This window comes from Dicentrarchus labrax, unplaced genomic scaffold, assembly GCF_905237075.1.
Source record: "Dicentrarchus labrax unplaced genomic scaffold, dlabrax2021, whole genome shotgun sequence".
Taxonomy (NCBI): Eukaryota; Metazoa; Chordata; class Actinopteri; family Moronidae; genus Dicentrarchus; species Dicentrarchus labrax.
This window is the reverse complement of record NW_026136959.1, coordinates 105,240-133,212: the sequence shown is the minus strand read 5'-3', so window position 1 is coordinate 133,212 and position 27,973 is coordinate 105,240. Positions and strand designations below refer to the sequence as shown.

At 39.9% G+C, this 27,973-nt stretch overlaps 2 protein-coding genes across 3 annotated transcripts in view; both read left to right on the top strand.

Annotated features, from left to right (window-relative positions):
* LOC127360858 (major histocompatibility complex class I-related gene protein-like) lies at positions 1 to 26,859 on the top strand. Of its 2 annotated transcripts, none has more exons than XM_051395283.1 (8): positions 1 to 118; positions 17,123 to 17,392; positions 17,858 to 18,136; positions 19,178 to 19,480; positions 20,022 to 20,129; positions 20,363 to 20,380; positions 25,439 to 25,493; positions 26,101 to 26,859. In XM_051395283.1, exons 1-7 carry the CDS (start codon positions 70 to 72, stop codon positions 25,486 to 25,488), a joined length of 1,077 nt encoding a protein of 358 aa, XP_051251243.1. In that variant the 5' UTR covers positions 1 to 69; the 3' UTR covers positions 25,489 to 25,493; positions 26,101 to 26,859. The 2 variants fall into 2 exon arrangements, with proteins under 2 accessions (XP_051251243.1, XP_051251242.1); XM_051395282.1 differs by lacking the exons at positions 17,123 to 17,392; positions 17,858 to 18,136; positions 19,178 to 19,480; positions 20,022 to 20,129 and adding exons at positions 369 to 638; positions 1,104 to 1,382; positions 3,156 to 3,458; positions 4,063 to 4,170.
* LOC127360852 (major histocompatibility complex class I-related gene protein) overlaps positions 19,279 to 27,973 on the top strand; it is a 52,845-nt gene continuing 44,150 nt past the window's right edge. The window contains exon 1 of the mRNA XM_051395268.1: positions 19,279 to 19,397. The gene's annotated coding sequence lies outside the window, so the exon portion shown is untranslated. The remainder of the gene's footprint in view (positions 19,398 to 27,973) is intronic.

Below are 27,973 nucleotides of genomic sequence, written 5' to 3'. Positions count from 1 at the left end.
GCCACCGCCCAGAATCGCCATTGCTCCTCGCAGCTCGGTCCTTTACCCACCCGACTTTATCAAATCAAGATGAAAACGTTATTTTTGTTGCTTCTCTTCTGTCACGTTTCATCAGCAGGTAAGATCACATTTGGACTCTTTAAGCTCTTTGCTTCACTTTCCACTCGGCTCTGCATTTGACTGCGATAACGTGAGCCGCAGAGTGCATTTGGCTCCTGTAGCTCCAGAAAACAGCACTTTAGTTTCACTATTACTTAAACTTCATAAGACTGACTTTATATGTTTTAATAGAATCATAGGCTGCTGACTGAATACATCAGATTCATGATGGGTCTTTACTGAATGTATAAACTTTGTTTGTCCTGCAGTCAAACACTCTCTGAAGATATTTCGAACTGGATCCAGTGGAGTCCCAAACTTATCAGAGTTTGTAGGATCTCTAGAGGTTGATGGAAGTCTGGTCGGTTACTGCGACAGCAACAAAAATATAGTAGAACCAAAACAGGACTGGGTGAAAAAGATAATTGAAGATGATCCTCAGCACTTTCAGTGGTACACTCAGGAGTGTTTTCAGAGTGGGCCAAACATATTCAAAGTGTGGATTAATAATTTGAAGCAGCACCTCAACCAAAGTGGAGGTAAAGTATTTATGTATATTATATTTTACTTTTACTACTAAAATGATTTGCATCCTGGTTTGTTGTTTGACACACAGATATAGGATAGCTAACATCTGCATATTAATGAATTTGAACTTGGACTGCATCTGAGACTGCAGGTGTCACACAGGTGTGACTTTGTTTTAATAAGAGTTCAATGTGCATATAATTCAACATACCCACTTTGTATACTGCCACTGACAGTCATCTGTCAATTCATACAACAGTAGCTACTATTGTAACTTTTAGCTGTGGAAAATAAATTGTGTTTCATCACTCAGATAAAGTGCACTGATTATCTGCTCTTGAATCATGATCACACCACAAGACACAAGTGTCACACAATGCACAATATTTATAAGATCATCTTTCCACTGGAGATTTCATCTGTATTCTGTACATTGTTAATTACTGTCTCTGTTTCTGTCTCTGTCTCTCTCTCAGGTGTCCACATTTTACAGGACATATCAGGATGTGAGTGGGATGATGAGACTGGAGAGGTTAATGGTTTTAATCAGTTTGGTTATGATGGAGAAGACTTTATATCTTTTGACCTGCAGACATTGACATGGATCGCTCTGAAACCTCAGGCTGTCACCACCAAACTGAAATGGGATTCTGAGGAAGCTAGAATAAAAGTCAAGGAAATTGACCTCACTAAGATTTTCCCTGGGTTACTGAAGAAGTATTTGGTCTTCGGCAACAGCTCTCTGCAGAGAAAAGGTAAAATCACATGACCTGATTTAGTTTGACTGAACTGCCATTGTATTATTACTCCAGTCAGTTTGACATTATCTTATTTTTGGCTGTTGAAGGTATTATTTGATTTAGCCCTGACCAATCAGTAGAGACTGACAGTTGTAGGTGCTCTACATTACTTTCCATCAAAGCTGATACTGTGATAGCCAGACAGTGCACCACTAGCATGAGGTAAGTAAGTTTACACAGATTGTATGGATGGTATCATTAAGGTTTTAACAGTACTACTATTACCAATACTGCTTATCGATCCATTACTTTACTCTTATCAGTTCTTTTATTTTTCATGATATATATAAATCGATAGATAGAACTTTGATTTTGTCCAAATATTGTTATCAGAAATGTTTAGGTCATCCAGGTTTTTATGTCCTTAAGGCCTTTGATCATATCTGGTAAAAAAATGCCAACTAAGGGTAAAACTTCTTTAAGCAGCTTATTTAGGATGGGGTTTAAGAGACAGGTTGATGGCTTAGATGAAGCAATTGTTGAAGTTGATTGGTGGTTGACAGCAGAAAAGCAGTCTAAATATATATATCTGGGTTTACAGCTGTTAAGATTCCTGTGTTAGAAGAGACTTCAGTACCTGTTGAGAGCAGGAGGGGATTCATTTAGTCTCTAATAGTAATGATTTTATCATTAAAGAAGCTCATGAAGTCGTTGCTGCTGAGAGATAAAGGAATACATGGCTGGCTACAGTGCTGAAAGATACCTGGTTGTTTCTCTTGTCCTGTTAATGATGAACAGTAGGCTGCTCTGGCATTACAGAGGCCCTTTCTATATGCTTTAAGACTATTTCTTTCAAATTTCTTATTTGCTTTAATTCACAAGGTTGGTGGTAATACCATCGGGTTAACCTCCTATGTTTTAATTAATATATTCCTTTAACATATTATTCATGGCACAGCCAGGTCTCAGTAAGCCTAAATAAATCTGTATGATAATCTGATATTAATTCATGAATCAGTCCATATTTAATTATTTTATTTTGTGCTGTTGCAGAGTTGGTTTTAATTCTTTTTTAGGTTCATGTGTTTAACTCCTCTTCCCTTTACTTCCTCTTTAAATAATTGAAGTGGTCAGGGGACACAGTCTCTGTAGGGTTCTGGGTGGGTATCTGCTCTAACTAAAGTGCAGAGAAGCGTGTAGGACTGCAGCTCTGCCTCCTGCTCTCAACTCTGGGTTGTCAGGTTTTAGGTTCAGTAATAAACAGTCAGATTTGTAGATAAGAGAGCTGCTCTGTCCAAAGTGGGATGGATGCCGTCTCTCCTAATCAGACCAGATTTTCCCCAGAAAGTCAGCCGAATGTCTATGAAGCCCACATCATTTTCTGGACCCCACCTTGAGCCAGCGGTGGAAGGATGACATGCAGCTGAACATGTCATCACAGTTCATCATTGGTTCAGTTAACTCTGTGTGTGCTCTAAGCTGCTAGCATAGGCTGCTTAACATACCTGAGGTGGATTACTGCTTATCTTCTACCACCATCAGAGGTCATATACTGACATGTTTTTTTTTTTTTCTTTTTGACCTGACTGACTTTGACCTCTGTAATTTAAAATGACTCATAATGCAGATAGATGCAGCATGTCTTTAATTGCTTATATCTGTCCCATTTTCTCTTTCCCTGATTCCTCCCTCTTGAATTTGTCTTTCTCTACCCCCTATCCGTTTTTTCTCTCTCTCTCTCTCTCTCTCTCTCTCTCTCTCTCTCTCTCTCTCTCTCTCTCTCTCCAGACCTTCCCTCAGTGTCTCTCCTCCAGAAGACTCCCTCCTCTCCAGTCAGCTGCCACGCTACAGGTTTCTACCCTGACAGAGCCTTGATGTTCTGGAGGAAAGATGGAGAGGAGCTTCATGAGGACGTGGACCACGGAGAGATCCTCCCAAACCACGATGGATCCTTCCAGATGAGTGTTGACCTGAACCTTTCATCAGTCACACCTGAAGACTGGAGGAGGTACGACTGTGTGTTTCAGCTCTCTGGTGTGAAGAACGACATTGTTACCACACTGGACAAAGCAGAGATCAGGACCAACTGGGGTAAGACTGGAAATAGTTTTGTCTGTCCACTAAAGCTAGACCTCCATCATAACTACAAAGTTTATGTCCTAAAACTTGTGTTGTCAACTCCACTGTTATGTAGCTGTTGTCAACTGTAGAAGGGTTGATTGGATGTTAACTCAGTTAACTATCAGTTATGACAGCGTTGTACTCTTCAAAAGGTTGATCGGATGTTAACTCTTCGCTCTAATTTTACATCTTAATCCTCAGATTGAGTATTAATCTGGTTTACAACTTGGGTCATATTTTCATAGTTTTGGCCGTCATTTCTATCAGTTATGACAGCGTTGTACTCATCAAAGTCCTCAATAATATCTGGGGACACAGTGACATCAGTACAACACACAAGCATGTAAGTGGGAAACAAGATTCTTAGCTCTGAGCTCTCAAACACATGTAAGTGTCAAAGGAATCCAGAACTATACTTTTCATGTGACTGAAATACATTCTGTTTCTCACTTTACTGTCTTATTCACACAATCTGCTCCTCACACTTCAATACTAAAGTGAATCCTGTAAACTAAACATATTTATCTCCTTCCAGTGGGAGAGACAAAGTGTGAATGTTCTGTTTTGGCTCCAGTTTCTCCCTCAGAGTTTCCTGCTGGTGCTGTTATTGGAGTTGTTGTAGGACTGCTGCTGCTGGCACTCTGCATCACTGGACTCTTCATCTGGAGAAGGAACAATAATGGTGAGTGAAGCCATTTTTACTCCACTGGATTGAACATGTTCAGTAACTTTACTGCCAAAAGAACACAGAGGTCCTCAGCAGACGTACTGTATATACTAAGTGAAAGAGTTGCTCTCCTACATTTTTATTCAGAGCAGAGATCTGTGACATTCATGAGGAATTTCTTCCTATAAATGTGTTTTATTTTGTGTCCTGTCATACATTCTGATTTAACTTTGTTAATCTCTCATCTGTATTTCAGGATTCAGAACTGCAAACAGTAAGTTTTTTTTCTAATGAAAAATAAAATATATTTGTTTTATTATTTTTTATGAAAACTTTAATGTGACTGTCATTATTTACTCCTGAGTATTAGTAATCAATCATTCATCTTCATACATTCCTGTCTCTCATTTATAATTATATAATTTAAATTTATTTCACTTTTTGCTTCTAGCTTCAGATTCCTCATTGCCATTGGACAAAACTCCAGCTCCTGACTGATCACAGTGAGTATGTCATTGTTTCAACAAGGCTGTGCACATATTATGTTCACCGACATAATGTACAATATCCTTCCCACCTGAATTACATGCAGCTTATTTTTATAATTTACAAAAACATTCTGCATGAGAAAGAATTTTCTCAGTCCATCCATTATAACTACAGGAAGCAGATGGCTCTGGGGTTTTATGATACTACTCCAGAAATCAAAAGTGGAAAAAGTTTTCAGATCCTTTTCTTAAGTACATGTACCAACACAACAATGTAAGAATACTCTGTTACAAGTCAAAGTCCTGCATTCAAAATCCTACTGTATTAAAAGTATTCGTTATGATGAAAAATGTTACAATATTACAGGTGGAGCTAGTTTTTACTGCTTTATGTACAGTTTATATATAGAAGTATAAAGTAGCATAAAATAAAAAATAAAATGAAGTTCCACCACTGTCAGAAACAGATAATCACTTAGTATAAACTTAGCATGAACTTTGATTTCTCTTTTCATTTATTAATCTGTTTTTACAGGTTCCCACTGAAGATAAAAGAGAACTCCAATGACGTTACTGTGGCATCCAAACCATTTCTTTTCCAGAGAGCACTTTATTCTCATTTGTAGAAGACTTTTTTATATTATAGTATAGTTTATATTATTAGGTACTAGAACTCATCTTTCTTTGGTAATTAGGAAGAAGTCCAGTCATGGGAGACACAGTCATATCCAACCCTTTATTTCTCACATCATGGACTGTATGATGTTTCTTTCAATGCTTCTTTTAAAACACTGCACTACTAATGCACTGAACCCCTGTTGTCTTCCAGTTGTGTCACAAAATCTCAGGGTATAAAGATCACTGAATGGCTTAGTCCCAACTTATATCACTGACTTGCTTGTACAGTATGTAACACGTAGGCCTACACATGCATGCACACAGTTGAGGGATCACAATATTTGTTTCATGGGATTTTACAAAACGGTTTAGACAGTGCACTCAAGTGAGCGACTCATTGTGATGTACAGTATAATGCTAAAAGACAGCAGCGCTCACAGGTGTGTTGAAATACTATGTTCAAATGTTTAGTAAAATGATGTTCATTTAGGATCTTGATCCAGTGTTTGTTTTTGGGTAACTCCTTAAATACTTTTCAACAGACTGCTTCTGTCTCTAATGATGGTGCTGACAAAATAGTCATTTTAAATGTTGTATTGACGTCAATGACTGGAATTTAAGGTCTGAATGTGATGGAAACATTTCTTGATCTGAGTTTACGAGGAACAAATGTCTTACTGCAACAGTTTAATTGTTGTAAGTATCAATTTTCTGTTAACTGATAATAAAAATCATTATTTGGATTTAAGTAAACTGTCTTTGGTTCTTTCTCCCCTGGTCATTTTTATAAATGTGTTACTCCCCACAACCCCTGGACATCTCTGGGACCCCTGAACCCGACCTCAGGAAACAGTATTAAGCGCTTCCTAGAATTAGAAATTTCCCATGATCCTTTGATGATATATGGGAATGAGGTGTTCATTTGCAACAGTTTCGTCTTACAGTCTACTGAATAAGGACATCAAATGTGAATAAATAGAAGTACGTCAATCAGGTTTAACTTTTTACAAGGAAATCAGTGATCTGAACTGATGGAGATTTAAAAAAATAGTACAATAAACAGCTTTTGTTAGTTTGTACCTTGACTATGGCCACTGCTCATCTTTGTCTGTGCAGCTGACAAACCTGACTTAACAACTAGGATGATGTGGTCTAACCTCGGCCCCCGTAAGAACTCTACTGCATTTTGAATAAGCTGAAGCTTTCTGATGGTCTGATGTCCCTGAGTTTGTCTGTATTTGTAAGATGATAAAAAGCTGGTCTTGTCTTTATGTGGCTATTTAGACTAACATCAGAGTCAACTGTAAAGCCAAACGGGGTACCACAGGTCATATGTATATATAGGTATTTGAGAAATGTATGTTATGAAGGACAGCACTCCCATCTAACTCTTTAACATTGCCACACAGATGCTTTGGGCAATATGTCCTTCTTCAGCGTGCATTCAGGCAATTTCACAATGACTATATGCAGGTGGGATTAATTCTAAGTTTTTACAACTGGCACAACAAGTACATCCCAACAGGGGAAAGTTTATGTTAAAAACATAAAATGTGTACTGAGGAATACATCCAGTAATGCAACGTATTATTACATTGCATCATAAAAAGTGCAGCTCCTGCATTTTGTAATAACAACTGCAATATATAATCCTTTATTATAAAATGTGGGGGACATTATTACATATTGTGTTCAAGCTGTTTAAAATGTGCGTGTTATTACATAATGGAGAAAAACTGATAGCATTTTATTGAGCAAATACGTAATGCAGCATTATTACATTATGGATTGTTGGGTCAGGTCTGTTGAAATAAGACTTGTGTAGGAAAGGGCCATCTTAAAGGCACTTCCTGTATCAGAGCTTCATTTTCCTCATTACAATCAAACAAGTACTAGTAGGTCCAATATGTCAACATGTGTTGAGATACACAATACAAGTGGTCACCGATTGAACTTGAAGGTGTTGCAACCCCTGTGAAGCTTTGGTGACCCCTAGTGGGGGCCGGGAACCCTAGGTTGGGAGTGTTAAAGAAGAAAAAATCTAGTTCTTATACACACATATTGTATTCATTTCAAGTCATAAGTCAAATATAAAGTACCATAAGATGGTCAAATTTCACTGCTGCCAGAAACAGATGAATGACTTTACTAAAATGAATAATGTCCAATATGAACTCTAATAGTTTCTAATAGTTTTTCAACTTTTCATTCATTAATTTGATTTGACAGATTAAAAGAGTGAAGATTAAAAGAGGACTCCAGTGATGTTACTGCGGCATCAAAACCTTTTATTTTCTAGAGAGTACTGGTTTCTAATTTGTTAAAGTTTTTTTTCTTTTAGTGTCAGTTTTTTTAATCCAGACATAAACTTCTGCTGAGGCTCATGTCCCACCAGCCTGAAAGAGCATGACACCACTGGCCATAATGCACAGCTTTACCAGGGGGTAAATGTCCGTAGTCCTTAGGCCTAAAATGTCAAGTCTGATGTTTCACTTTACAATCAAGTCCCCAGTTCTTCCACACTGATGCCCTGATGCCAGTCTCTACTGCTCAACACCGGAGCCCCTCAGGGTTGTGTGCTCAGCCTCCTCCTGTTCACGCTGCATCCACCGACATGGAGACAACTCTATTGTGAAATTTGTAGATTATGCCACCATTATTGGCCAGATTTCAACCATCTTGCAGATTGGTGCAGAGAAAACAATCTACTGCTCAATGGTCATTGGTACTCAGCTGCCCAGCATCAGTGATACTGCTGAGGTGAGATGCCTGCACAGAGCCCAAAGGATACTAAAAGACAGCACCCACCCCAGACACACCCTGCTGCCATCTGGGAAGAGGTACAGAAGCTTCTGCTGCCGGACCACCAGACTGCAGAGCAGCTTCTTCCCTCAGGCAGTGAGGCTGTTGAATTCTTCCACAATTCATCATACAAATGAATAATCATTTTTATTTTAATACTTTTTTTATGAATTTATGACTGATTTTTGTTGTTGTTGTTGTTGTTGGAAGTAGCATAAAAATGGTTGAAGGGGAAACTAGCATTTGTTGAGGGAGGCTGTGTCTTTGAGAGTGATAAAAAGAGAGGCTGTATTTTCAGCAGTTTGTCACAAATAGATTGTTTTAAGATCATTAGTAATGGATGCTCTTGCTCCAATACATATCACTCGTTCTTAGTGAAGTCAGAACTAGTGAGAGGTGGATGAAGCCGTCTGGAGCTTTGGGGCTTCAAATGCAGCAGCACAATGACATCTGGTGGCAACAGCAGCCCTTCACGACTGGAGCCAAAGCACCTGAAGACTGGAGGAGGTATGACTGTGTGTTTCAACTCTCTGGTGTGAAGGATGATGTGGTATATTAAGTAGCGATGATGTGAAGATGTATTGAAGAGAAGTCCGCTGACACCATCTTGATTTTATATAAAGGTTTATTACAAAAATGTACAGCATCATTTCAAGCCCCGGGAGCTTGGAGAGCATCCTGCCAAATGAACAGCTCTGACTATTTTGCATCGAACATAGGTTTATATAGGCCTGTTGTTTACTCCAAAAACAGAAAGAAACATCTGGATTAGCTATCAGATGTACTGAAATAAGGGGAGATAGGGGTTTTCAAGGCAGAGGTCAGAGGTCATTGAGAGGCCCCTAACCTAAACACTGCCTAGTAAGAATTACGACGTTGAACCTCATGTCTTACTAACACTACATATGGTAACAAAATATCATTTGAACTCATACCAAAATGTAATTTAACTTTATAAGCTTTCAGATACTACATATTTCCCCCCTTTGAGACTATGCAGAGTCTCGAAAAACAAAAGAGTAAAACATACATGTTTAAACACTTAACAAAAATAACAATTCCTCCTACACATGCTTCTTGCTGCATAACCTTAACAATACAGCAAATTTATGAAGTGCGAGAGCGAAAAACCTATCCGGCAGCTTTCTTTCCAAAGTATCCATCAAACAATCTAGACAGGAAAATTCTCTCACGGCCCCTCTGCCTCAGGCGACCACACATAGTACTCCAGATCAATTAAAAAAAGAATCTTAACAATTTATTTAGAGATATGGTTTAAGCAAATACATGTGAAAACCTCAGGAAATAAAATCAAAACAATATCCAAAGTCAGGCTGGTCGACCCATCGTACCTTCCAATGGACCTGTCCCTGCCTAGACCCCAATATCCCTAAGCATCAACAAAAAAGAAAAACATCTGAGGTCCCCATATATTTAACTATAACAGAAAACATCATTCTCCAAACAGTTAATACAAAAAGAATATGATACAAATTAAGTATTACTCATGCAACTATGTATATATCAAAGAAGACATAAGAATGTATCACACTGCAGCTCCTCAGCAGTGTCGACTCTCAGTGTGTCGATGATGTGTCGAATTTGAACATTTCATCACCATATCCTTGTTCAGAATTCTCCAGTCCATTCTTATTGTCCATATTTGAGTATCTGAATCCCTTCTGCACATTCCCCCAATATGCTCTGGAAGAAAAGAAAACACCAACCAGTATCTTTTGCAAAAACAAAACATGAAAATTAAAACATCAAATACAAATTAATATAAAATCACAACTCCAACCCATCTCAATATCATAGCCTTCGCAAAAGTCAACAGCAGTGTACAGAAACAAAACATCACACACAGTGATAAAAGAACCGCTGACAGAATCTGAACCAACATTGCTCCAAATAGTCCTAATTTATCCCACAACCAAGCATTTGCAGACCATCCAGCTCCTTCCGACCGACCAAACGCATCCCTTATATTCCTCAATGCATCTATAACACTAGTGATATTATCAGAACTGTCGGGAATCGAAGTATAACAAGCATCACCGGTCAAGTTCAAAGCCACACATAGGCCACCTTGTTTGGCTAAAATATAGTCAAGAGCCATGTCATGCTTCAGCAACAAAGTCTGTGACTCCTTTGAGTATTTGACAAATATTCAAACCCTCGTATAGTCTCATTTGCAAAACCCTGCAAAGTGTAAGTAATGTTATCAATGTGTTCTGCCAAAAATGTCACACCATACCATGGGAATAATCCTATACCCCACTTCTCTCCTAGACTTATCCTCCAATGGTAGGATTCCAAATTATGAAATTGTGCCATTTCCCTTTTCACCCTATTTCCAGACAAAAGCAAGCTTCTGCTTGTACAGTTTTCACTTCCACTAAACCAGGGACTGCCATAATCTTATCTCTTTGATTAGTTAAGTCTATATTTGGCAGATCCATTATCCAAGCACACTCTCTCTTAGGTTTATGCAAATGCACTGATACAGCCATCCAAGTGTCCAGAAGCTGATTCTTGCTGATACTTCAACCATGATAAAGCACTATATTGACATTTGACAAATAAGTGTTCATGTATTATCTCTAAAATTGACGACCATGTAAAATTGTCTGGATATGGTCTTGACCTAATTTTAAAACCTCCAGATTATATGTATAGTGCACTAATTGCAAAATGAGTTGCTTCTTTTCAAAAAACATGATAATTTTCTATCTAAAACAAAACAAAGACACTGTGTCGGTTTGACAATTCCTTTTCATAAGAGAGCACACTAAAAATTATCAACCTACTAACAAATGTACCATACCATGGTGGCTACCAATGTACAAGGCCTTCAGCTACAGTCACAGCTGCAGAATGAAACTGGAGTGAAACCCTGTGCCATTCGTGTACACTTATACCCCTTACAAGTAAAACAAACAAGAACTGTGAGTTAGGATTCACCAGAATGCTAAATCTGCATTCACTAAATCAATTCCCTACAACACCACCAGGATCCTACTGAAACCTATGACATTAGTGTTGTAACATTTAGTCCAGTTTCTTACTTTATCCCCCCTAAAGTCTTCAAATATCTCCACTCCCTATGTGATCTCTTTACTAGCATCTTTGGGTAATTACATAGTGAATGATTACCTTCAACAATGACTCTTTCATCTATAAGAGGCAAAAACAATATCTTCAACTGCTTCAAGACTGAGGGGATATATTCTTTTACAAAGTCTAATGTAGAGTTGCACTCTATATTTTCCCCAAATCAGAACTTTCTACAAGTTCAGAAACAATCAAAAACTATTAAAAGCAATGCTTTGACTATGGAGACATCTACTCCTAAGTCTACAAAGAATCTCACTATATCACTTACTATATTTAGGATTAACCTAAAATTGTCTTTGCATCTAGTGTTAACTGTAAATATCATTAATCTGTAACTACTGGCTCATCATTGTCATCATTTATCTTCTCCTTGTGTGTCTATCTATGTCAATGTACTATTCAGTACTCTGATCTGCACCCCACTGTCTCCTATGGTTGTTCCTGTGGTCCTTTTGCTGGTGCCTCTGACCAAAACTCATTTGGATCTTCTCCTTCTCCCCAGATCGGACAAGGGATGAAGGTCAAGAAATCTTTCCACCATCTCTCTCTCCTGTTCTCTTTGTTTCCTCATCTGGTTAAATCCACATTCCTCTTGTTTCTTTAAACATACAAGATGTGTATCTAAACAGTCACCAATCCCCAGCCTGGGAATGTCATCATCACACTCCATTGTCCTTTTGGCTCCCCAACCTGTGATTGTAGGTATCTACTAGTGACAAAAAAGACTTCCTGGGAGAAGCAAAGTTAGTTTTCTCTGCCCTTTCCCAGTCACTGTTGTGGGATTCAGAGAGAGAGACCAAACAGGTCAGGCACAGTTGGTCTTCCTGAAGTTGTTTATCTTACAGGGGTCCTTGTAGTAGGAGACAGCATATGGGGAGGTTCAACCCCTCTTCTGGCTCTACACTTCTCCACTCCATCTTTCTATTTTCTACTGTCTCACTCTTTCTCTATAATTCAACCTCTCTGCTTCACTCCCATATCTGGAAGGTCTACCCATTTATATTTTCTTCCCTACTATCTTGTCCTCTTTCTTCAAACATTTCTCTACACCATCTTTAAACAATCTCTTCTATGTGTACCTGTGAAGACAACACTAATTACATGATACCAAACTTCAACATCCTCATTCTACATTGTTTCTCCCTTTTTCTGAAATTTCAGTAATTCCTTTAAGAGAGTAAAGTAAGGAATTTAATTTCCCCAATTGTATCCCCATTTCTACCATAAACTCACTTGAACTGGTTTGCTTTTAACTTTAATGGGCTTATCATTCACACATCATTCTCAATCCCACAGATCATCCATACCATGTATGGTCTGATCTTATCATACACACAAACCTCTAGACAATTCAGATCAGCCAGGTGGCTTTTATGACACCTATGCTCCCAGCAGCACACCCTTGAAGTAGACACAATGTATACCAGACACTGAGTAAACACAAAGTTTATAGTTTTTTACTGTCTTCACTCATATGCCCCCTAGTCGTTAGTGGGAATTTTATTTCTCTTTCCCCAAATTCTCACCAAAAGAAACCTCTATTATCCACTAGGCATCACAGTAATTTCCATTCTTGTCTTAGTTACTTCTCTTATATTTAGTCCCCATTTCTGGTTATCCTCTTTATTTGTATTTTCCTATTTTAAACGTTTAGTTGTTTTTCTGTTTTATTCTTCTTATTATCTTTTCTTTTGCTTTAATGGTTTCGGTAAAACCTGAAACCACATTTCAATATCTCATTTGGCTTTACATCAACATAGGCTTGGAAACTCCCATCACCTCATATATGATTCATTATGCAACTATGCCAGTTCCTACTCAGGAACTACACAGACCCAGTAGTGGTTATGACTGGTCTTTTTCATTCTTGATTTGATTCAAAACACTGTACTCACTTTTCCAATGGATGGAGTGGACACTGTCCACCACCTAAGTCTGACATCAGGCGGGATCCTGCCCTCCGTTTGTCGGAGCGGAACTTTCCCTGCCGGCATTTACCTTCAGTCTTGACCCAGGCGCTGATCAGCCACACTTCCATCCCCCCTTGTCACCAAACATAGGGGTAATTCTTCCTTCTAGTTCTTTAAAGCATTACAAACCCAGTGTGATAAATCAAATTCCTTTACTCATGCAACATAGAGGGGAGGCCACAGCCTAGACATTCCCTCTTAACTTTCAGAATGCACTCCCTTATTAACTATACAGGTGTTAACTTTGAGTAATCACAATGTATATTTTCCTATCTTTTTAGACATACCTGTGTTTACAGTCAAGCTAAGGAATATCAATCAGCTTAACTCAGGAACACTTTTAATCGCCGAAATAACATTTGCCTATTTTTTTTTCTTTTATCTGTCAACATAATTCTCATTTATAAATTTAATGGATCTCAATCGAATAGTTTTATAATCAAGCAACAGCCACTAACAAACAAAAAACATTTTATTGGGCTTCTATCTACCCCTCCTCCTTGCAGCTCCAAATCTACAAACTATAGCACCTCTATGTAAGCATGGGAGTGACTATATGTCTGTGTAATCCTAAACTCCTGAAAACCCCACACATGCGCAATTCATTTGCCAATGTGACTTCATGGTAAACAGAGCTGCAGTTAGCAGCACCCAAGCTAAACGGTTACAGCATCCCCCTTTCACTCCTCACTAATCTCTCCACTTCCCTACAAAATCATAACATCCTTCCAGAGGCTCATGAGTTTTAACAAGTTTGAAAACGTTCTCTCAACGGAGACTCGTAGATTTTAACAAATTCAAAAACCTCCTCCCGGAAGAGGCTCATAGATTTTATTTATTATTTGAAAACTGTCCTCTCAAAAGAAGCTCATACGTTTTTAACAATAATGAACAGAATATCTTTCCTTAAAAATAACTAAACCTCCTGTTCTCAACCAAAACATATATATATCTACTATAACATCTTATCATGACATGAGTCACATATATCAACCTCTGCACAGCCTTTCACACACAGCTGGAACACAGCAGAGTCAGCACTCTCCACATACACACACAAGCTCTGTCTCTCATACACACACAAAAACTAGTTATCCAGCATCAAACATACATAGCCAAGTCAAACAGCATTCAACTCTTAATCCTCTAAATCAATTCATTCATACTATTCCTAAAGCATGCTTCCGCCGCTCCTTTATCCTTTTTTCCTTTATATTTTCCTTTCTAAATTTTTGCTACCTTGAGGTGTAGATATTCAATGAGAGGCTGCTTCAGACACCGTTCGTCAACAAATGTATTGAGTGGGAACTTACAATTGAATTTTTATTCTACACCTTCCAGTTCCTTGAACTGACCTGAAATTCACCTAGTGACTTTCCAGGATTTGCGGCCCATCTAAATTGCCTCCTTGAGGGCTTTTGTCCAAATCAGCGGCGTCCTAATCCTTTTCCTTATTCCTTATTTCCTTATTTTATTTAAGCCAAATTTCCCTGGGCCCAGGGTTGTCACTCTCTTTTTCCTTTAGTCCAATTCGACTATTCCTTAAAGCCTACTTTCACGCAGTGTCTAATTTACACATGTCTTACCGTTAAGGAGTTGAGGGCCCAGTCTCCATTAATCTTGCATAGTTCTTTAGCTCACCTTCTCGTTACTAATTAGGCTATTCTACATCTATTCCTTATCCTTTACCTTATTTTCCTATTTTCTATCTTCCCTAATTACACTCACACTCCCCCCTGTTGCGTTGTCTACAACGCAACACAATTTAGAACAGAATCTCACCCCACACATCAACACAGCATGGCACACACACACCAGGTCCTTCACGGTGTGACCAGACAGCACACACACACACAACCTCAACGAACGAACCAGCGGCCAAATTTGTGAGTAAATGCTCACCCTATTTGCCAGCTTTTGATGCGGGAGTCAGTACGTTGAAGTCGTCAGCGAGGCAGCAGGTCACAGCACGTCCGGAGTTTGTGACGCCAAATTCTTGTGGTATATTAAGTAGCGATGATGTGAAGATGTGTTGAAGAGAAGTCCGCTGACACCATCTTGATTTTATATAAAGGTTTATTACAAAAATGTACAGCATCATTTCAAGCCCCGGGAGCTTGGAGAGCATCCTGCCAAATGAACAACTCTGTCTATTTTGCATCGAAAATAGGTTTATATAGGCCTGTTGTTTACTCCAAAAACAGAAAGAAACATCTGGATTAGCTATCAGATGTACTGAAATAAGGGGAGATGGGGGTTTTCAAGGCAGAGGTCATTGAGAGGCCCCTAACCTAAACACTGCCTAGTAAGAATTACGACGTTGAACCTCATGTCTTACTAACACTACATATGGTAACAAAATATAATTTGAACTCATACCAAAATGTAATTTAACTTTATAAGCTTTCAGATACTACAATGACATCGTCACCAAACTGGACAAAGCAGAGATCAGGACCAACTGGGGTAAGACTGACATTAGAGTGTGCTGAATGGGACTGCATGCCTGTTGCTTGTTTGTGTTTGTATCCATCTACAGCTAACCTCGCATTCTAGTTGACCTCAGCCTCATTTCTTTTGTGCACATGTATGACTGTGTGCTTAAGGACCTTTCGTTGTTGTGGTGACTGACAATAATAGTGGGCGATATAGCCAAAATCCTCTATCACAGTATATGGAATTTTAACGTTCTATCACAAGACAGTAACTGAAAACGTTGACAAACACAAACACAAACACACACCACCCTTCTTTTAGCAATAGTATTTTATTCACACTGAATTAACTGGAGGCTGTTCGTCACTCACACACAGTGGAGAGAACACAGCTTCTAGAGCAGCTTCAGGACAGTCTGTAGTTTCTCACAGGAAGAGGATATTGTTGGACTGGTCCACTGGCTGCAGGGTCTCAGTGGGTGTTAATGATTTAGGAAGATAATTCATGAAAGGTTCCTCATACCACAGCGGTTGCTAACTAGAGTGGAACCAGATAAACATTGATGGTGGTTGACTGTTGAGCATTGAACCATGGCATTCACATGATGTTGCTTATTAAGCCAGTTGGGCCAGCCAGAAGTTTTGTCAAAGTGTCTGCTGTTTGCTTTGGTGAGTGAAGGATTTAACGACCCTCAAACTGTGTGAACAGAGACAGCACGGTGTTGGACATGTGCAAGTTGTCACATGTATTTCACATAATGTAATGAGTTGTGCACAGAGGTGTTCAGCTCAAAGGCAGACACTTAAACAGACATTTTCAACTCCCAATTATGCATTAATATATCATATCTTATCTTCAAATTTAGTTTTTTAGAAAATAATGACCTAGATCTGGACCTCAGTGACCTCATAGCTGACTGTGGCCATGATCATAAGAGTGACCGCTACCCTATACACTTATTGGTCAGGCCAGCAATGTCATAAATAGGTTGTTTTGAGACACTGGGGGTGTGTGGTGCAAAGTCTTTCAAATGTGGGTCCAGAGTAAACATCAGTACTGCTGGATGGTCTTGCTTTTATATCTAATGGAACAGGAGATTGACCCCCCACCCCCACGTAATAAAGTTGAGTCATAACAGAAACACTCCCACTTTGCTCCGCAAAGACAAAACAGTAGACAGAGGACACAACAGCTCAACCAGCTCGGTCCTTTACCCACCCGACTTTATCAAATCAAGATGAAAACGTTATTTTTGTTGCTTCTCTTGTGTCACGTTTCATCAGCAGGTAAGATCACATTTGAACTTTTTAAGCTCTTTGCTTCACTTTCCACTCGGCTCTGCATTTGACTGCTATAACGTGAGCCACAGAGTGCATTTGGCTCCTGTAGCTCCAGAAAACAGCACTTTAGTTTCACTTTTACTTAAACTTTATAAGACTGACTTTATATGTTTTAATAGAATCATATGCTGCTAACTGAATACATCAGATTCATGATGGGTCTTTACTGAATGTATAAACTGTGTTTGTCCTGCAGTGAAACACTCAATGATGATTTTTATAACTGGATCCAGTGGAGTCCCAAACTTATCAGAGTTTGTAGGATCTCTAGAAGTTGACGGAAGCCTGGTCGGTTACTGCGACAGCAACAAGAAGATATTAGAACCAAAACAGGACTGGGTGAAAAAAGTCTTTGAAGATGATCCTCAGTACTTTGAGTGGGCCACTCAGGAGTGTTTTGAGAATGGGCCAAACATATTCAAAATGTGGATTAATAATTTGAAGCAGCACCTCAACCAAAGTGAAGGTAAAGTTTTTTCGTATATTATATTTTACTTTTACTACTAAAATGATTTGCATCCTGGTTTGTTGTTTGACACACAGATATAGGATAGCTAACATGTGCATATTAATGAATTTGAGCTTGGACTGCATCTGAGACTGCAGGTGTCACACAGGTGTGACTTTGTTTTAATAAGAGTTTAATGTGCATATAATTCAACATACCCACTTTGTATACTGCCACTGACAGTCATCTGTCAATTCATACAACAGTAGCTACTATTGTAACTTTTAGCTGTGGAAAATAAATTGGGTTTCATCACTCAGATAAAGTGCACTGATTATCTGCTCTTGAATCATGATCACACCACAAGAAACAAATGTCACACAATGCACAATATTTATAAGATCATCTTTCCACTGGAGATTTCATCTGTATTCTGCACATTGTTAATTACAGTCTCTGTTTCTGTCTCTGTCTCTCTCTCAGGTGTCCACCTTTTACAGGAGATGTTAGGATGTGAGTGGGATGATGAGACTGGAGAGGTTAATGGTTTTAATCAGTTTGGTTATAATGGAGAAGACTTCATATCTCTTGACCTCAAGACATTGACATGGATCGCTCTGAAACCTCAGGCCGTCACCACCGCACTGGAATGGGATGCTGACAAAATTGGAATAGAATATGTTAAGAAAACAACCACTGAGATTTTCCCTGGGTTCCTGAAGAAGTATGTGGACTATGGCAACAGCTCTCTGCAGAGAAAAGGTAAAATCACATGACCTGATTTAGTTTGATGAACTCAACAATGTTCCTATAATCTGCTCAGACTGAACTGCCATTGTATTATTACTCCAATCAGTTTGACGTTATCTTATTTTTGGCTGTTGAAGGTATTATTTGATTTAGCCCTGACCAATCAGTAGAGACTGACAGTTGTAGGTGCTCTACATTACTTTCCATCAAAGCTGATACTGTGATAGCCAGACAGTGCACCACTAGCATGAGGTAAGTAAGTTTACACAGATGGTATGGATGGGTAACATTAAGGTTTTAACAGTACTATTACCAATACTGCTTATTGATCCATTACTTTACTGGTACTCTGGTCAGTTCTTTTATTTTTCGTTATATATATAAATAGATAGATAGAATTTTTTCATTTTGTCCAAATTTAACATCAGACAATTTCAGGTCATCCAGGTTTTTATGTCCTTAAGGCCTTTGATCATACCTGGTAAAGAAGTGCCAACTAAGGGTAAAACTTGTTTTTAAACATGTCATCACATTTCATCATTGGTTTAGTTAACTCTGTGTGTGCTCTAAGCTGCTAGCATATGCTGCTTAACATACCTGAGGTGGATTACTGCTTATCTTCTACCACCACTAATCAGAAGGTTTTTGGTTCGATCCCCAGCTCCTCCCGCCACATGTCAAAGTATCCTTGAGCAAGATACTGAACCCCAAATTGCTCCCGATGTTTTCCTTTGCCATCACTGAGTGAATGTTTGTGAAAGGGTGAATGTGGCACGTGGTGTTAAAGCCCTTTGAGTGGTCAGAAGACTAGAAAGGTGCTGTACAAGTACAGGACCATCCACTCATAAAGCAGACTGATACAGTGTGTCTTTCATTGCTTATCTCTGTCCCATTTTCTCTTTCACTCATCTTGATTCCTCCTTCTTGAATTTCTTCATCTTTCATTCACTTGTTTTATTTCCTTCCCTGCTCTCTCTTTTTGTCTTTCTCTATCCCTTTCAAGTTTTTCACCTTCTCAATCCCTCTTTCTCTCTTTTTCTCTTCCCTCTCTAGACCGTCCCTCAGTGTCTCTCCTCCAGAAGACTCCCTCCTCTCCAGTCACCTGCCACGCTACAGGTTTCTACCCTGACAGTGCCTTGATGTTCTGGAGGAAAGATAGGGAGGAGATTCATGAGGACGTGGACCACGGAGAGATCCTCCCCAACCACGATGAATCCTTCCAGATGAGTGTTGACCTGAACCTTTCATCAGTCCCACCTGAAGACTGGAGGAGGTACGATTGTTTGTTTCAGCTCTCTGGTGTGAAGAACGACATCGTCACCAAACTGGACAAAGCAGAGATCAGAACCAACTGGGGTAAGACTGGAAATAGTTTTGTTCGTCCACTGAAGCTAGACCTCCATCATAACTACAAAGGTGATGTCCTAAAACCTGTGTTGTCAACTCCACTGTTATGTAGCTGTTGTCAACTGTAGAAGGGTTGATCCGATGTTAACTCTTCGCTCTAATTTTACATCTTAATCCTCAGATTGGGCATTAATCCGGTTTACAACTTGGGTCATATTTCCATAGTTTTGGCCGGCATTTTTATCAGTTATGACAGCGTTGTACTCTTCAAAGTCCTCAATCATATCTGGGGACACAGTGACATCAGTACAACACACAAGCATGTAAGATGTAAGATTATTAGCTCTGAGCTCTCAAACACATGCAAGTGTCAAAGGAATCCAGAACTATACTTTTCATGTGACTGAAATACATTCTGTTTCTCACTTTACTGTCTTATTCACACAATCTGCTCTTCGTACTTCAATACTAAAGTGAATCCTGTAAACTAAACATATTTATCTCCTTCCAGTGGGAGAGACAAAGTGTGAATGTTCTGTTTTGGCTCCAGTTTCTCCCTCAGAGTTTCCTGCTGGTGCTGTTATTGGAGTTGTTGTAGGACTGCTGCTGCTGGCACTCTGCATCACTGGACTCTTCATCTGGAGAAGGAACAAAAATGGTGAGTGAAGCCATTTTTACTCCACTGGATTTAACATTTTACCAAAAGAACACAGAGGTCCTCAGCAGACGTACTGTATATACTAAGTGAAAGTGTTGCTCTCCTACATTTTTATTCAGAGCAGAGATCTGTGACATTCATGAGGAATTTCTTCCTATAAATGTATTTTATTTTGTGTCCTGTCATACATTCTGATTAACTTCTAATAATGTAATGTCTCATCTGTATTTCAGGATTCAGACCTGCATACAGTAAGTTTGGCTTTATACAATATATACATTTATATGTAGTCAGGTGAACAAGGGTTACAGGTTACAGGGGTTTCTCCTTAAAGTGTTATGTAGCTTGCTTGTGGGGTTAGTACTGCAGTAGCGTTCTTTTTCCCTCAAGGGGGCATTGTTATATTACGAGTAGCGCAAAGGCATATCGCTAGTGAGCGAATAATTTTGGCGACACCAGAAACAAGGAAGTGGCAGTACCAGGAGGTGACTGACTGCCGTGATCTGTAAATTAGTTTTGTGTACGTATCTCCACCACGCTGAGGGCAACACTGAACAGCGGGGTTAGCAGGGGAGATATATGCCTGTTGAATTCCAGGTGTGTGTATCTTGGAGCACAGGCTGCACACTGGAGTGAAAAGAGGTGCCACTACTGTTGTGTAGAATAAGCTAATGTCTGAAGTTCAGTTTAATGAAGTTGAGCGGTATGAGTTTGAGCCTGGTTACTGTAGCTGTGGGTAGTCTACATACACCATTGTTCATCAGGTGGTAAGGAGAACTGTTGAAGCTGATGGTTGTTGTCAGACAAGGAATAGGGAAAGGTTATCATTCTGTTTTGTTATAACTATAACTGTCCTAAATCCTCAAAAAAATACAGTATTAATGCTGTTCTTTATTAAGCTCAGTCGGGGGAAAGGAAACCCACAAAAATAATTTTATTTGAGTTCAGTCTCATCATTCTTGACCAGGCCATACATTTTGGTGTCAGAAGTGGGATCCCCTCTTAGATTTTGAGGTTTTAGTTTGGATAGGGACAGTGAGCATCTAGACAACAGTAGTGGTGAAGAACAGTCCAGAAGGTGTGGCGTCGGCCGTGCGACCTGTGGCTGGTGGGCCAGGACGAGAGGTGTCTGCAGGCTGCTGGAGGAGAGGACTGCCGACGTCACATTCTGTGACAGTGCAGGACAGAGGAACATTGAACTGGTTGTGACTGTTATTTTGCTGCAATAAAGACAGTGTAAGAGACACTTACACTGACACAGAATGTCGGATGAAGACGAGGGGGCAGCTGCCCCTTGGCCGGGAACCAGCCGGGATGAAGATAACCCAGCTGCTTCTTAACATGCTGATGGAGGTAATCCTTTGGCACAGCTGCAGTCACAGATTTTGGAACTGAGTAAAAAACATGATGCAGTAATGTCAAGTATTACTAATTTGGGTGATGTTCAAATAAGGTCTATCGTCTACATTCCAAGAGAAAAACAGATTGTACCTTTTAGTGGTGAACCAGGGAAAGATGTTCACACTGTAGACGAGTTTATAGAGGAGGTGGAGCGGGTGATGAGAGCAAGGAGTCTGCGTGGAGAGGAACAAGTAGACTTTATTCTCTCATTGCTAAAAGGTTCAGCCCTAGAGGAGGTGAAACTACGTATGAGGGAACAGGCTAAGCAACCCAGTGATCTGTTCTCATACTTGAGGGGAGCCTTTAGAGAGAAGCGCACTACTCCACAACTGTTACACGCTTTCTATGCTCGCAGACAAGTAGATGGGGAAGACATGCGCAATTATTCACATGCTCTCTCACAGCTGCTCAATTCGGCTCTCCAACAGTCTCCTAATGCAGTAGCTGATGTACAGCTAGCACTTAGAGATCAGTTCATTGAAGGGCTACACGACTCCACTTTTCACCGTGAGTTGCGTAGGCTTATCAGAGAGAAGCCCGACTCTAATCTGTTTGATGTACGGGAAGAGGCCATGATGTGGACTCTCAAAGACAGTCCACGGAACACTAATGTGGCAAGAAACCGAAACCTAGTGGGTGACCGCACGGATGAGATTTCAGAACAGCCTAACTTGACCAGTAGCATACAGACTGACTTGACTGTGACTTTGCAAGAAGTAGTAAAGATAATTGCACAACAGGGAAAAGCTATTGGTGAACTAACCAATGCTGTCAAAGAACTCACTATGCAGAATGCCAGTTCAGATGGTGGTAGTATGGGTGGTCGACCTAAAATCCAGGCCAAGTACACTAATGACGGTCAGCCAATCTGTCTCTGTTGTAAAGGGGTGGGGCATATGGCAAGACAGTGCACTGCATCACGCAAACCAGGAAGTCAGTCTCCCGTTATGCCTAGTCCTGCGGTGCAGGGAAACAGGGGCCCTCCATTGCTATGAGCCGGGCAATGCGAAGTAAGTCAGAAGGCTCAAGGAACATTATAACCAAAGAACACTTTCTGGAAAGGGCTGTGGGCCAGTGCCCCGAAGTAGATGTCCAGATAGGTGGTGTCCACCTTAGGTGTTTGTTGGACACAGGGAGTAATGTAAACACCTTGACAGAAAGCTTCTTCAGAGACCATCTCCATGGACAAGATGAAGATATGCACTTTACAACTAAGTGGCTAAAAATAACAGGCTATGTTGAGCTGGACATGGAAGTAATGGGGCTTACCGTCCCAGAGTGTGGTTTCCTAATAATCAAAGATGATGGGACCAAAGAACCAGATTCATCTCCACCTGGCATTATTGGAATGAACATTGCCAAGTGGTGCAGACAGTACTCTCAGAGTTTGACACAGCTCTAGGTGCAGGGTTAAATTCTGTTTGGAGCGAGGCCTTCCAGCGAGTACAGGAGGCGGACCTTGTTGAAAAGGTGTCCACAGCTCATGTAGCAGGCAAACATAAAGTGCATATACCAGCCTCATCTGTTGCCACAATCCATGCAAGGGGATTTAGGAGGCAGTCTGATGGTGACTCCAGCATACATCTTGAGCCAGGGAACACTCCCCTGCCTGGCGGGTTGATAGTTGTCCCTACTGTGGTCTCATCCAACAGTCATGTGTTTCCAGTCCAAGTCATTAACCTCTCCCAGGAGGATGTCTGGTTGCCCCCTAAGACTAGACTAGATAGTCAGTGTATGGAGGGTGACCCCAATGAGGTGAAGTTTCAACGTATTTCCTCTAACCATGAGGTGGTGACAGTCAACCGAAAGGATAATGAAGAATGTGACAGTGACATGCAGAGCTTACTGGACCGACTACACCTAGGGGGTACACCAGAGCAACAGGCAGAGCTAGGAGCGCTCTTGATGAGATATGCAGATGTGTTTGCAGCTCAGGACGAGGATCTAGGATATACTGATCAGATGAAACATGAAATCCCTGTGGTGGATGAGACACCTGTCTCCCAACCCTACCGGCGCATACCCCCTAATCAATACCAAGAGGTCAGGGAGCACATTTCTGAACTGCTGAGAAAGGGAGTGATTCAAGAGAGTTCAAGCTCCTACGCTTCACTTATCGTTTGGTGTGCAATTCTGATGGGACTCTAAGACGTGCGTAGACTACAGACGGCTGAATGCAAAGACCAAGCATGATGCGTTTCCACTCCCACGCATTGATGAAAGCCTGGATGCTCTGAGTGGGGCCAAATTCTTCTCAACAATCGATCTCGCAAGCGGGTACCACCAGGTTGCAGTACATGAGAAAGACAGGAACAAAACAGTGTTCACTACGCCATTTGGCCTCTATGAGTATCCGAGGATGCCTTTCGGGTTGTGTAATGCGCCCGCTACATTTCAACGCCTGATGCAAGCTACAATGAGTGATCTAGTGTTCCAGATTGTGTTAATCTATTTGGATGACTTGAGACTATGAGACTGTCCTTAAGAGGCTGAGGGAGACAGGGCTAAAAGTAAAAGTGGAGAAGTGTCACTTTCTTCAGTCTGAGGTCAGTCTCATCCCAAGGCCTAGGCACCGATCCTGATAAAATAAGTGCAGTGAAGTCGTGGCCCGCCCCTAGTACTGTAAAAGAGCTTAGGTCATTTGCAGTGACTATAGGAGGTTTATTGAGGGTTTTTCCCAAATTGCAGGGCCCCTTCATGACGTGGTAAATGCCTGTATCAAAGAGTGTAGCCAGGCTAAGGTTAATCAGAAGTTCAGGTCAGCCTGGACGCCGCAGAGTCAACTAGCCTTTGAGCTACTAAAAGGAAAGCTAACTAGTGCCCCCACATTAGGCTACGCAGGTTTGGGTGCTGTTCTCTACCAAGAGCAGAAAGTTATAGCCTATGCAAGTCGGAGGCTTAGAGGGGCTGAGAAAAATGATCAAAACTACAGCAGCATGAAGCTGGAACTCCTTGACCTAAAGTGGGCGGTCACAGAAGCTATCTCCTGGGCTCTAAGTTTACTGTCATCACAGATGAAAAACCCCTTTGTCACCTCTCCACTGCCAATTTAGGAGCCATTCAGCAGCGATGGGTCACTCAGCTAGCTGTGTTTGATTTCGATGTGAAGTATTGCCCTGGCTGATGTAATACTGCAGCTGATGCTCTGTCCTGGACCTGAACCTGTCAGTGAGGATGCAGAGTACGATGGGTGCGTAGCGATATGTAATGCCCTTAGTACAGGCACAGATCTAGGCCTGGACTTAGTAACTGCTGGCGTAGAGCACTGTAAGATCAGGCAGCTATGTGCATCTGAGGTAGGTGAGACAGTGATAAGTGAGGCAGTTTAGGATAACACACCCACCTTGCCTGGATATTCAAAAGCGGAACTACAGAGCTTTCAGGCAGCTGACCCAACAATTAGAGTGTTAAGAGAGTTTTGGAGCCAACAAAAGAAACCTACCTACCAGGAGAAAGCAGGTTTTCCTAAACCAGTGCACTCCTTGTTGAGACACTAGCCTCGGATTAGAGAAAAAGATGGACTCTTGTACCATGTGATGGAGGATGTCCACCTCGGAAAGTGTCACCAACTGTTGTTGCCAGCCTGCCTCAAAGAACAAGTGCTCAAAAGCGTGCACGGGGCATTAGGGTATAGAGCGGACCCTGGGTCTAGTGAGACAGAGATGCTTTTGGGGGGTATGCATGAAGATGTCGAGCAGTGGGTGAAGAGCTGTCAGATAGATGGATAGATAGATATACTTTATTGATCCCAAGCTGGGAAATTTCAGAGGTGTATATTTAATATATTTGTGTTATTTATTTGCTCCTGAGCATTAGTAATCAATCAATCATGTCCAGGCTCTCTTATATAATTATATAATTTCAATTATATCATTTTCAAACTGAATTATCTTAATTTCTGCTTCTAGCTTCAGACTCTTCAGCATCGCTGTCGCACAGAAATTCAGCTCCCAACTGATCACAGTGAGTATGTCATTGTTTCAACAAGGCTGTGCAAATATTATGTCCACTGACATAATGTACAATATTCTTGCTGTATTTTACATGCAGCTGAAAACATTCTGCAAGAGAAAACATTTTCTCAGTCCATCCATTATAACTACAGGAAGCAGATGGCTCTGGGGTTTTATGATACTACTCCAGAAATCAAAAGTGGAAGAAGTATTCAGATTCTTTACTTAAGTACATGTACCAACACAACAATGTGACAATACTCTGTTATCGTCAAAGTCCTGCATTCAAAAGTCTAATAGTGTTATCAGCACAATGTAATTTAAGTATCAAAAGTACAAGTATTTGTTATAACAAAAAAATCCTCCTGTAAGTGCTATAATATTACAGGTGGAGCTAGTTTTTACTGCTTTATATACAGTTAGGTACTCTGGTCCAGTGGTTCCCAGTTTAGGGGTTGAGTCCCCTGTAAAGGGAATAGAAGTATAAAGTAGCATAAAAAAAAAACCTTTGTCAGAAACAGATAATCACTTACATAAAGTATGTTAATAATATTCATGAACTCTGATAAGTTTCTAATCAGTTATTCAACTTTTCATTTATTAATCTGTTTTTACAGGTTCCCACTGAAGATACAAGAGAACTCCAATGATGTTACTGTGGCATCCAAACCATTCTTTCTTTTCCAGAGAGCACTTTATTCTCATTTACAGAAGACATATTTATTTAGGAAAATATTTGTAACATTGAGATGAGAAGTCATAGACCCTGTCAGAACATCACAGGTTAAAGTATGAATTCCTTTACTCACCAAAGAAGATTATTTAGGTGTCAGTCAGAGCTGACAGAAGCATTACTGTCGAGAAAATCCTCCAGGAGTAAAAACATCTGGAGTGATGCTGCTGTCCAGCTACCAAAAAGGAGGTCCTGGACCTTATCTAGTTTAGATTGTAAGGCACTAGTTATCTTTCTTTGTTGATTAGTAGTAAGTTTCATGTTTCTACTTTTGAAGCACACTAATGAAAACTCTGCACTAAACCCTGTTATAAAATATTGTCCCTCTATTGTGTCAGAAAATCAAACAATAAAATCTTAGTCCTCATATATAAATCAGCACTAATGGCTTAGCCCCAACATGTATCACTGAGCTGCTTCTACAATATGAAACTGCTGGGCCTCTGAGATCTTGTGGAACTGCTTTTTAAATTCTGAAAAATCATTTATCTAGCTATATTTAGCTGCTGTTACATTTTATATATTTTATTGCTGTTAACTGTTTTTAGGTTATTTTCTGAAATACTGAACCTTTACATCCTTTCTGTTAATCCATATATAATTATGGTTACCACAAACTAATAAAAGTGTGATGGAAACTGAATTGATTTTTTTATTTGTTCATTTTTGAGTTCATAGTGATTTCATTATCTGTTAAGAATTGTTTAGACAGTGCACTGAAATCAGGTTGGAGGTGTGTGTAAAGCTAAAATACAACAGCTGTCACAGCTTTGTTAAAAAATATTCTGTTCAAATTTGTTTAGAAAAATGAGGTTAATTTAGTTTAGAATATGAGTCAAAATATCCAATATAACAATTGTTTTCTGAAAGATTAAGTAAAAAATGTTGCAGCTTAATTTGCTGAAGCTGTCAAGGGGAAAAAACTGTTTTTAGTTTGAATCTGGATCTTGGTCCAGTGTTAAAGTCCTCGTCAGCCACAACTTCGTTTTCGTTTCCTTCCTCTTTGCCCCTTCTCATCTTTCTCCACACCCTCTCCCTCTCTTACTCCCTCTTCCTCCATTGTCTCTATCCTAATGCTATAGTCTCTGTTTCTATAGTAACCCAGAATAGACAAACCATACACTTGCTGTAGATAGGGTCACCATGATGACTATAATGTATTCAAATAGTTGAATGTAACTTAATGTCACTAAATCCTACACACTGAAATATTTCCACTCAACATTGACACTGTGATTGAGAACTTTACTGAGAACCATAAAAACAGGTAGTGAGTTTCTTCAGTGGTGGTGTAGTTCTCTTTTGTGTTTATATACAGCCAATGTGGAAGTTGTGTAGAAAAATGGGGTATTATGTAGCACTATCATATGTTTTTATAGTTTCTAAGAGTGTTGTATGGACCTGTACATGTAGTGCATTTACCTGAAAGACAAGTATTTTACATGTTGTGAGTTTAATGTATTTGTTGTGTCTTTAGTTCACTTAAAGGTACTCTAAGGAGTTTTTGACCACTAGTAGTACTATTGAGATTTCTGTTTACAAGTAGATTACTGATTGTTTGTATCTTGTGCACATACACAAGGAAGCATCCTATAGCATATAATGGTAATATGCCAAGAAAGGCATTGAAGTATGAGAAGAAGAAGAAGACTGTTACCAAGTAAATATGGTTCTCATCATTATCTAACCTCTTTACCCTATATAATTTATATCACCCCTGAAAAAATGCTTGATGCTTTGTTGTGTAATAATGCGGA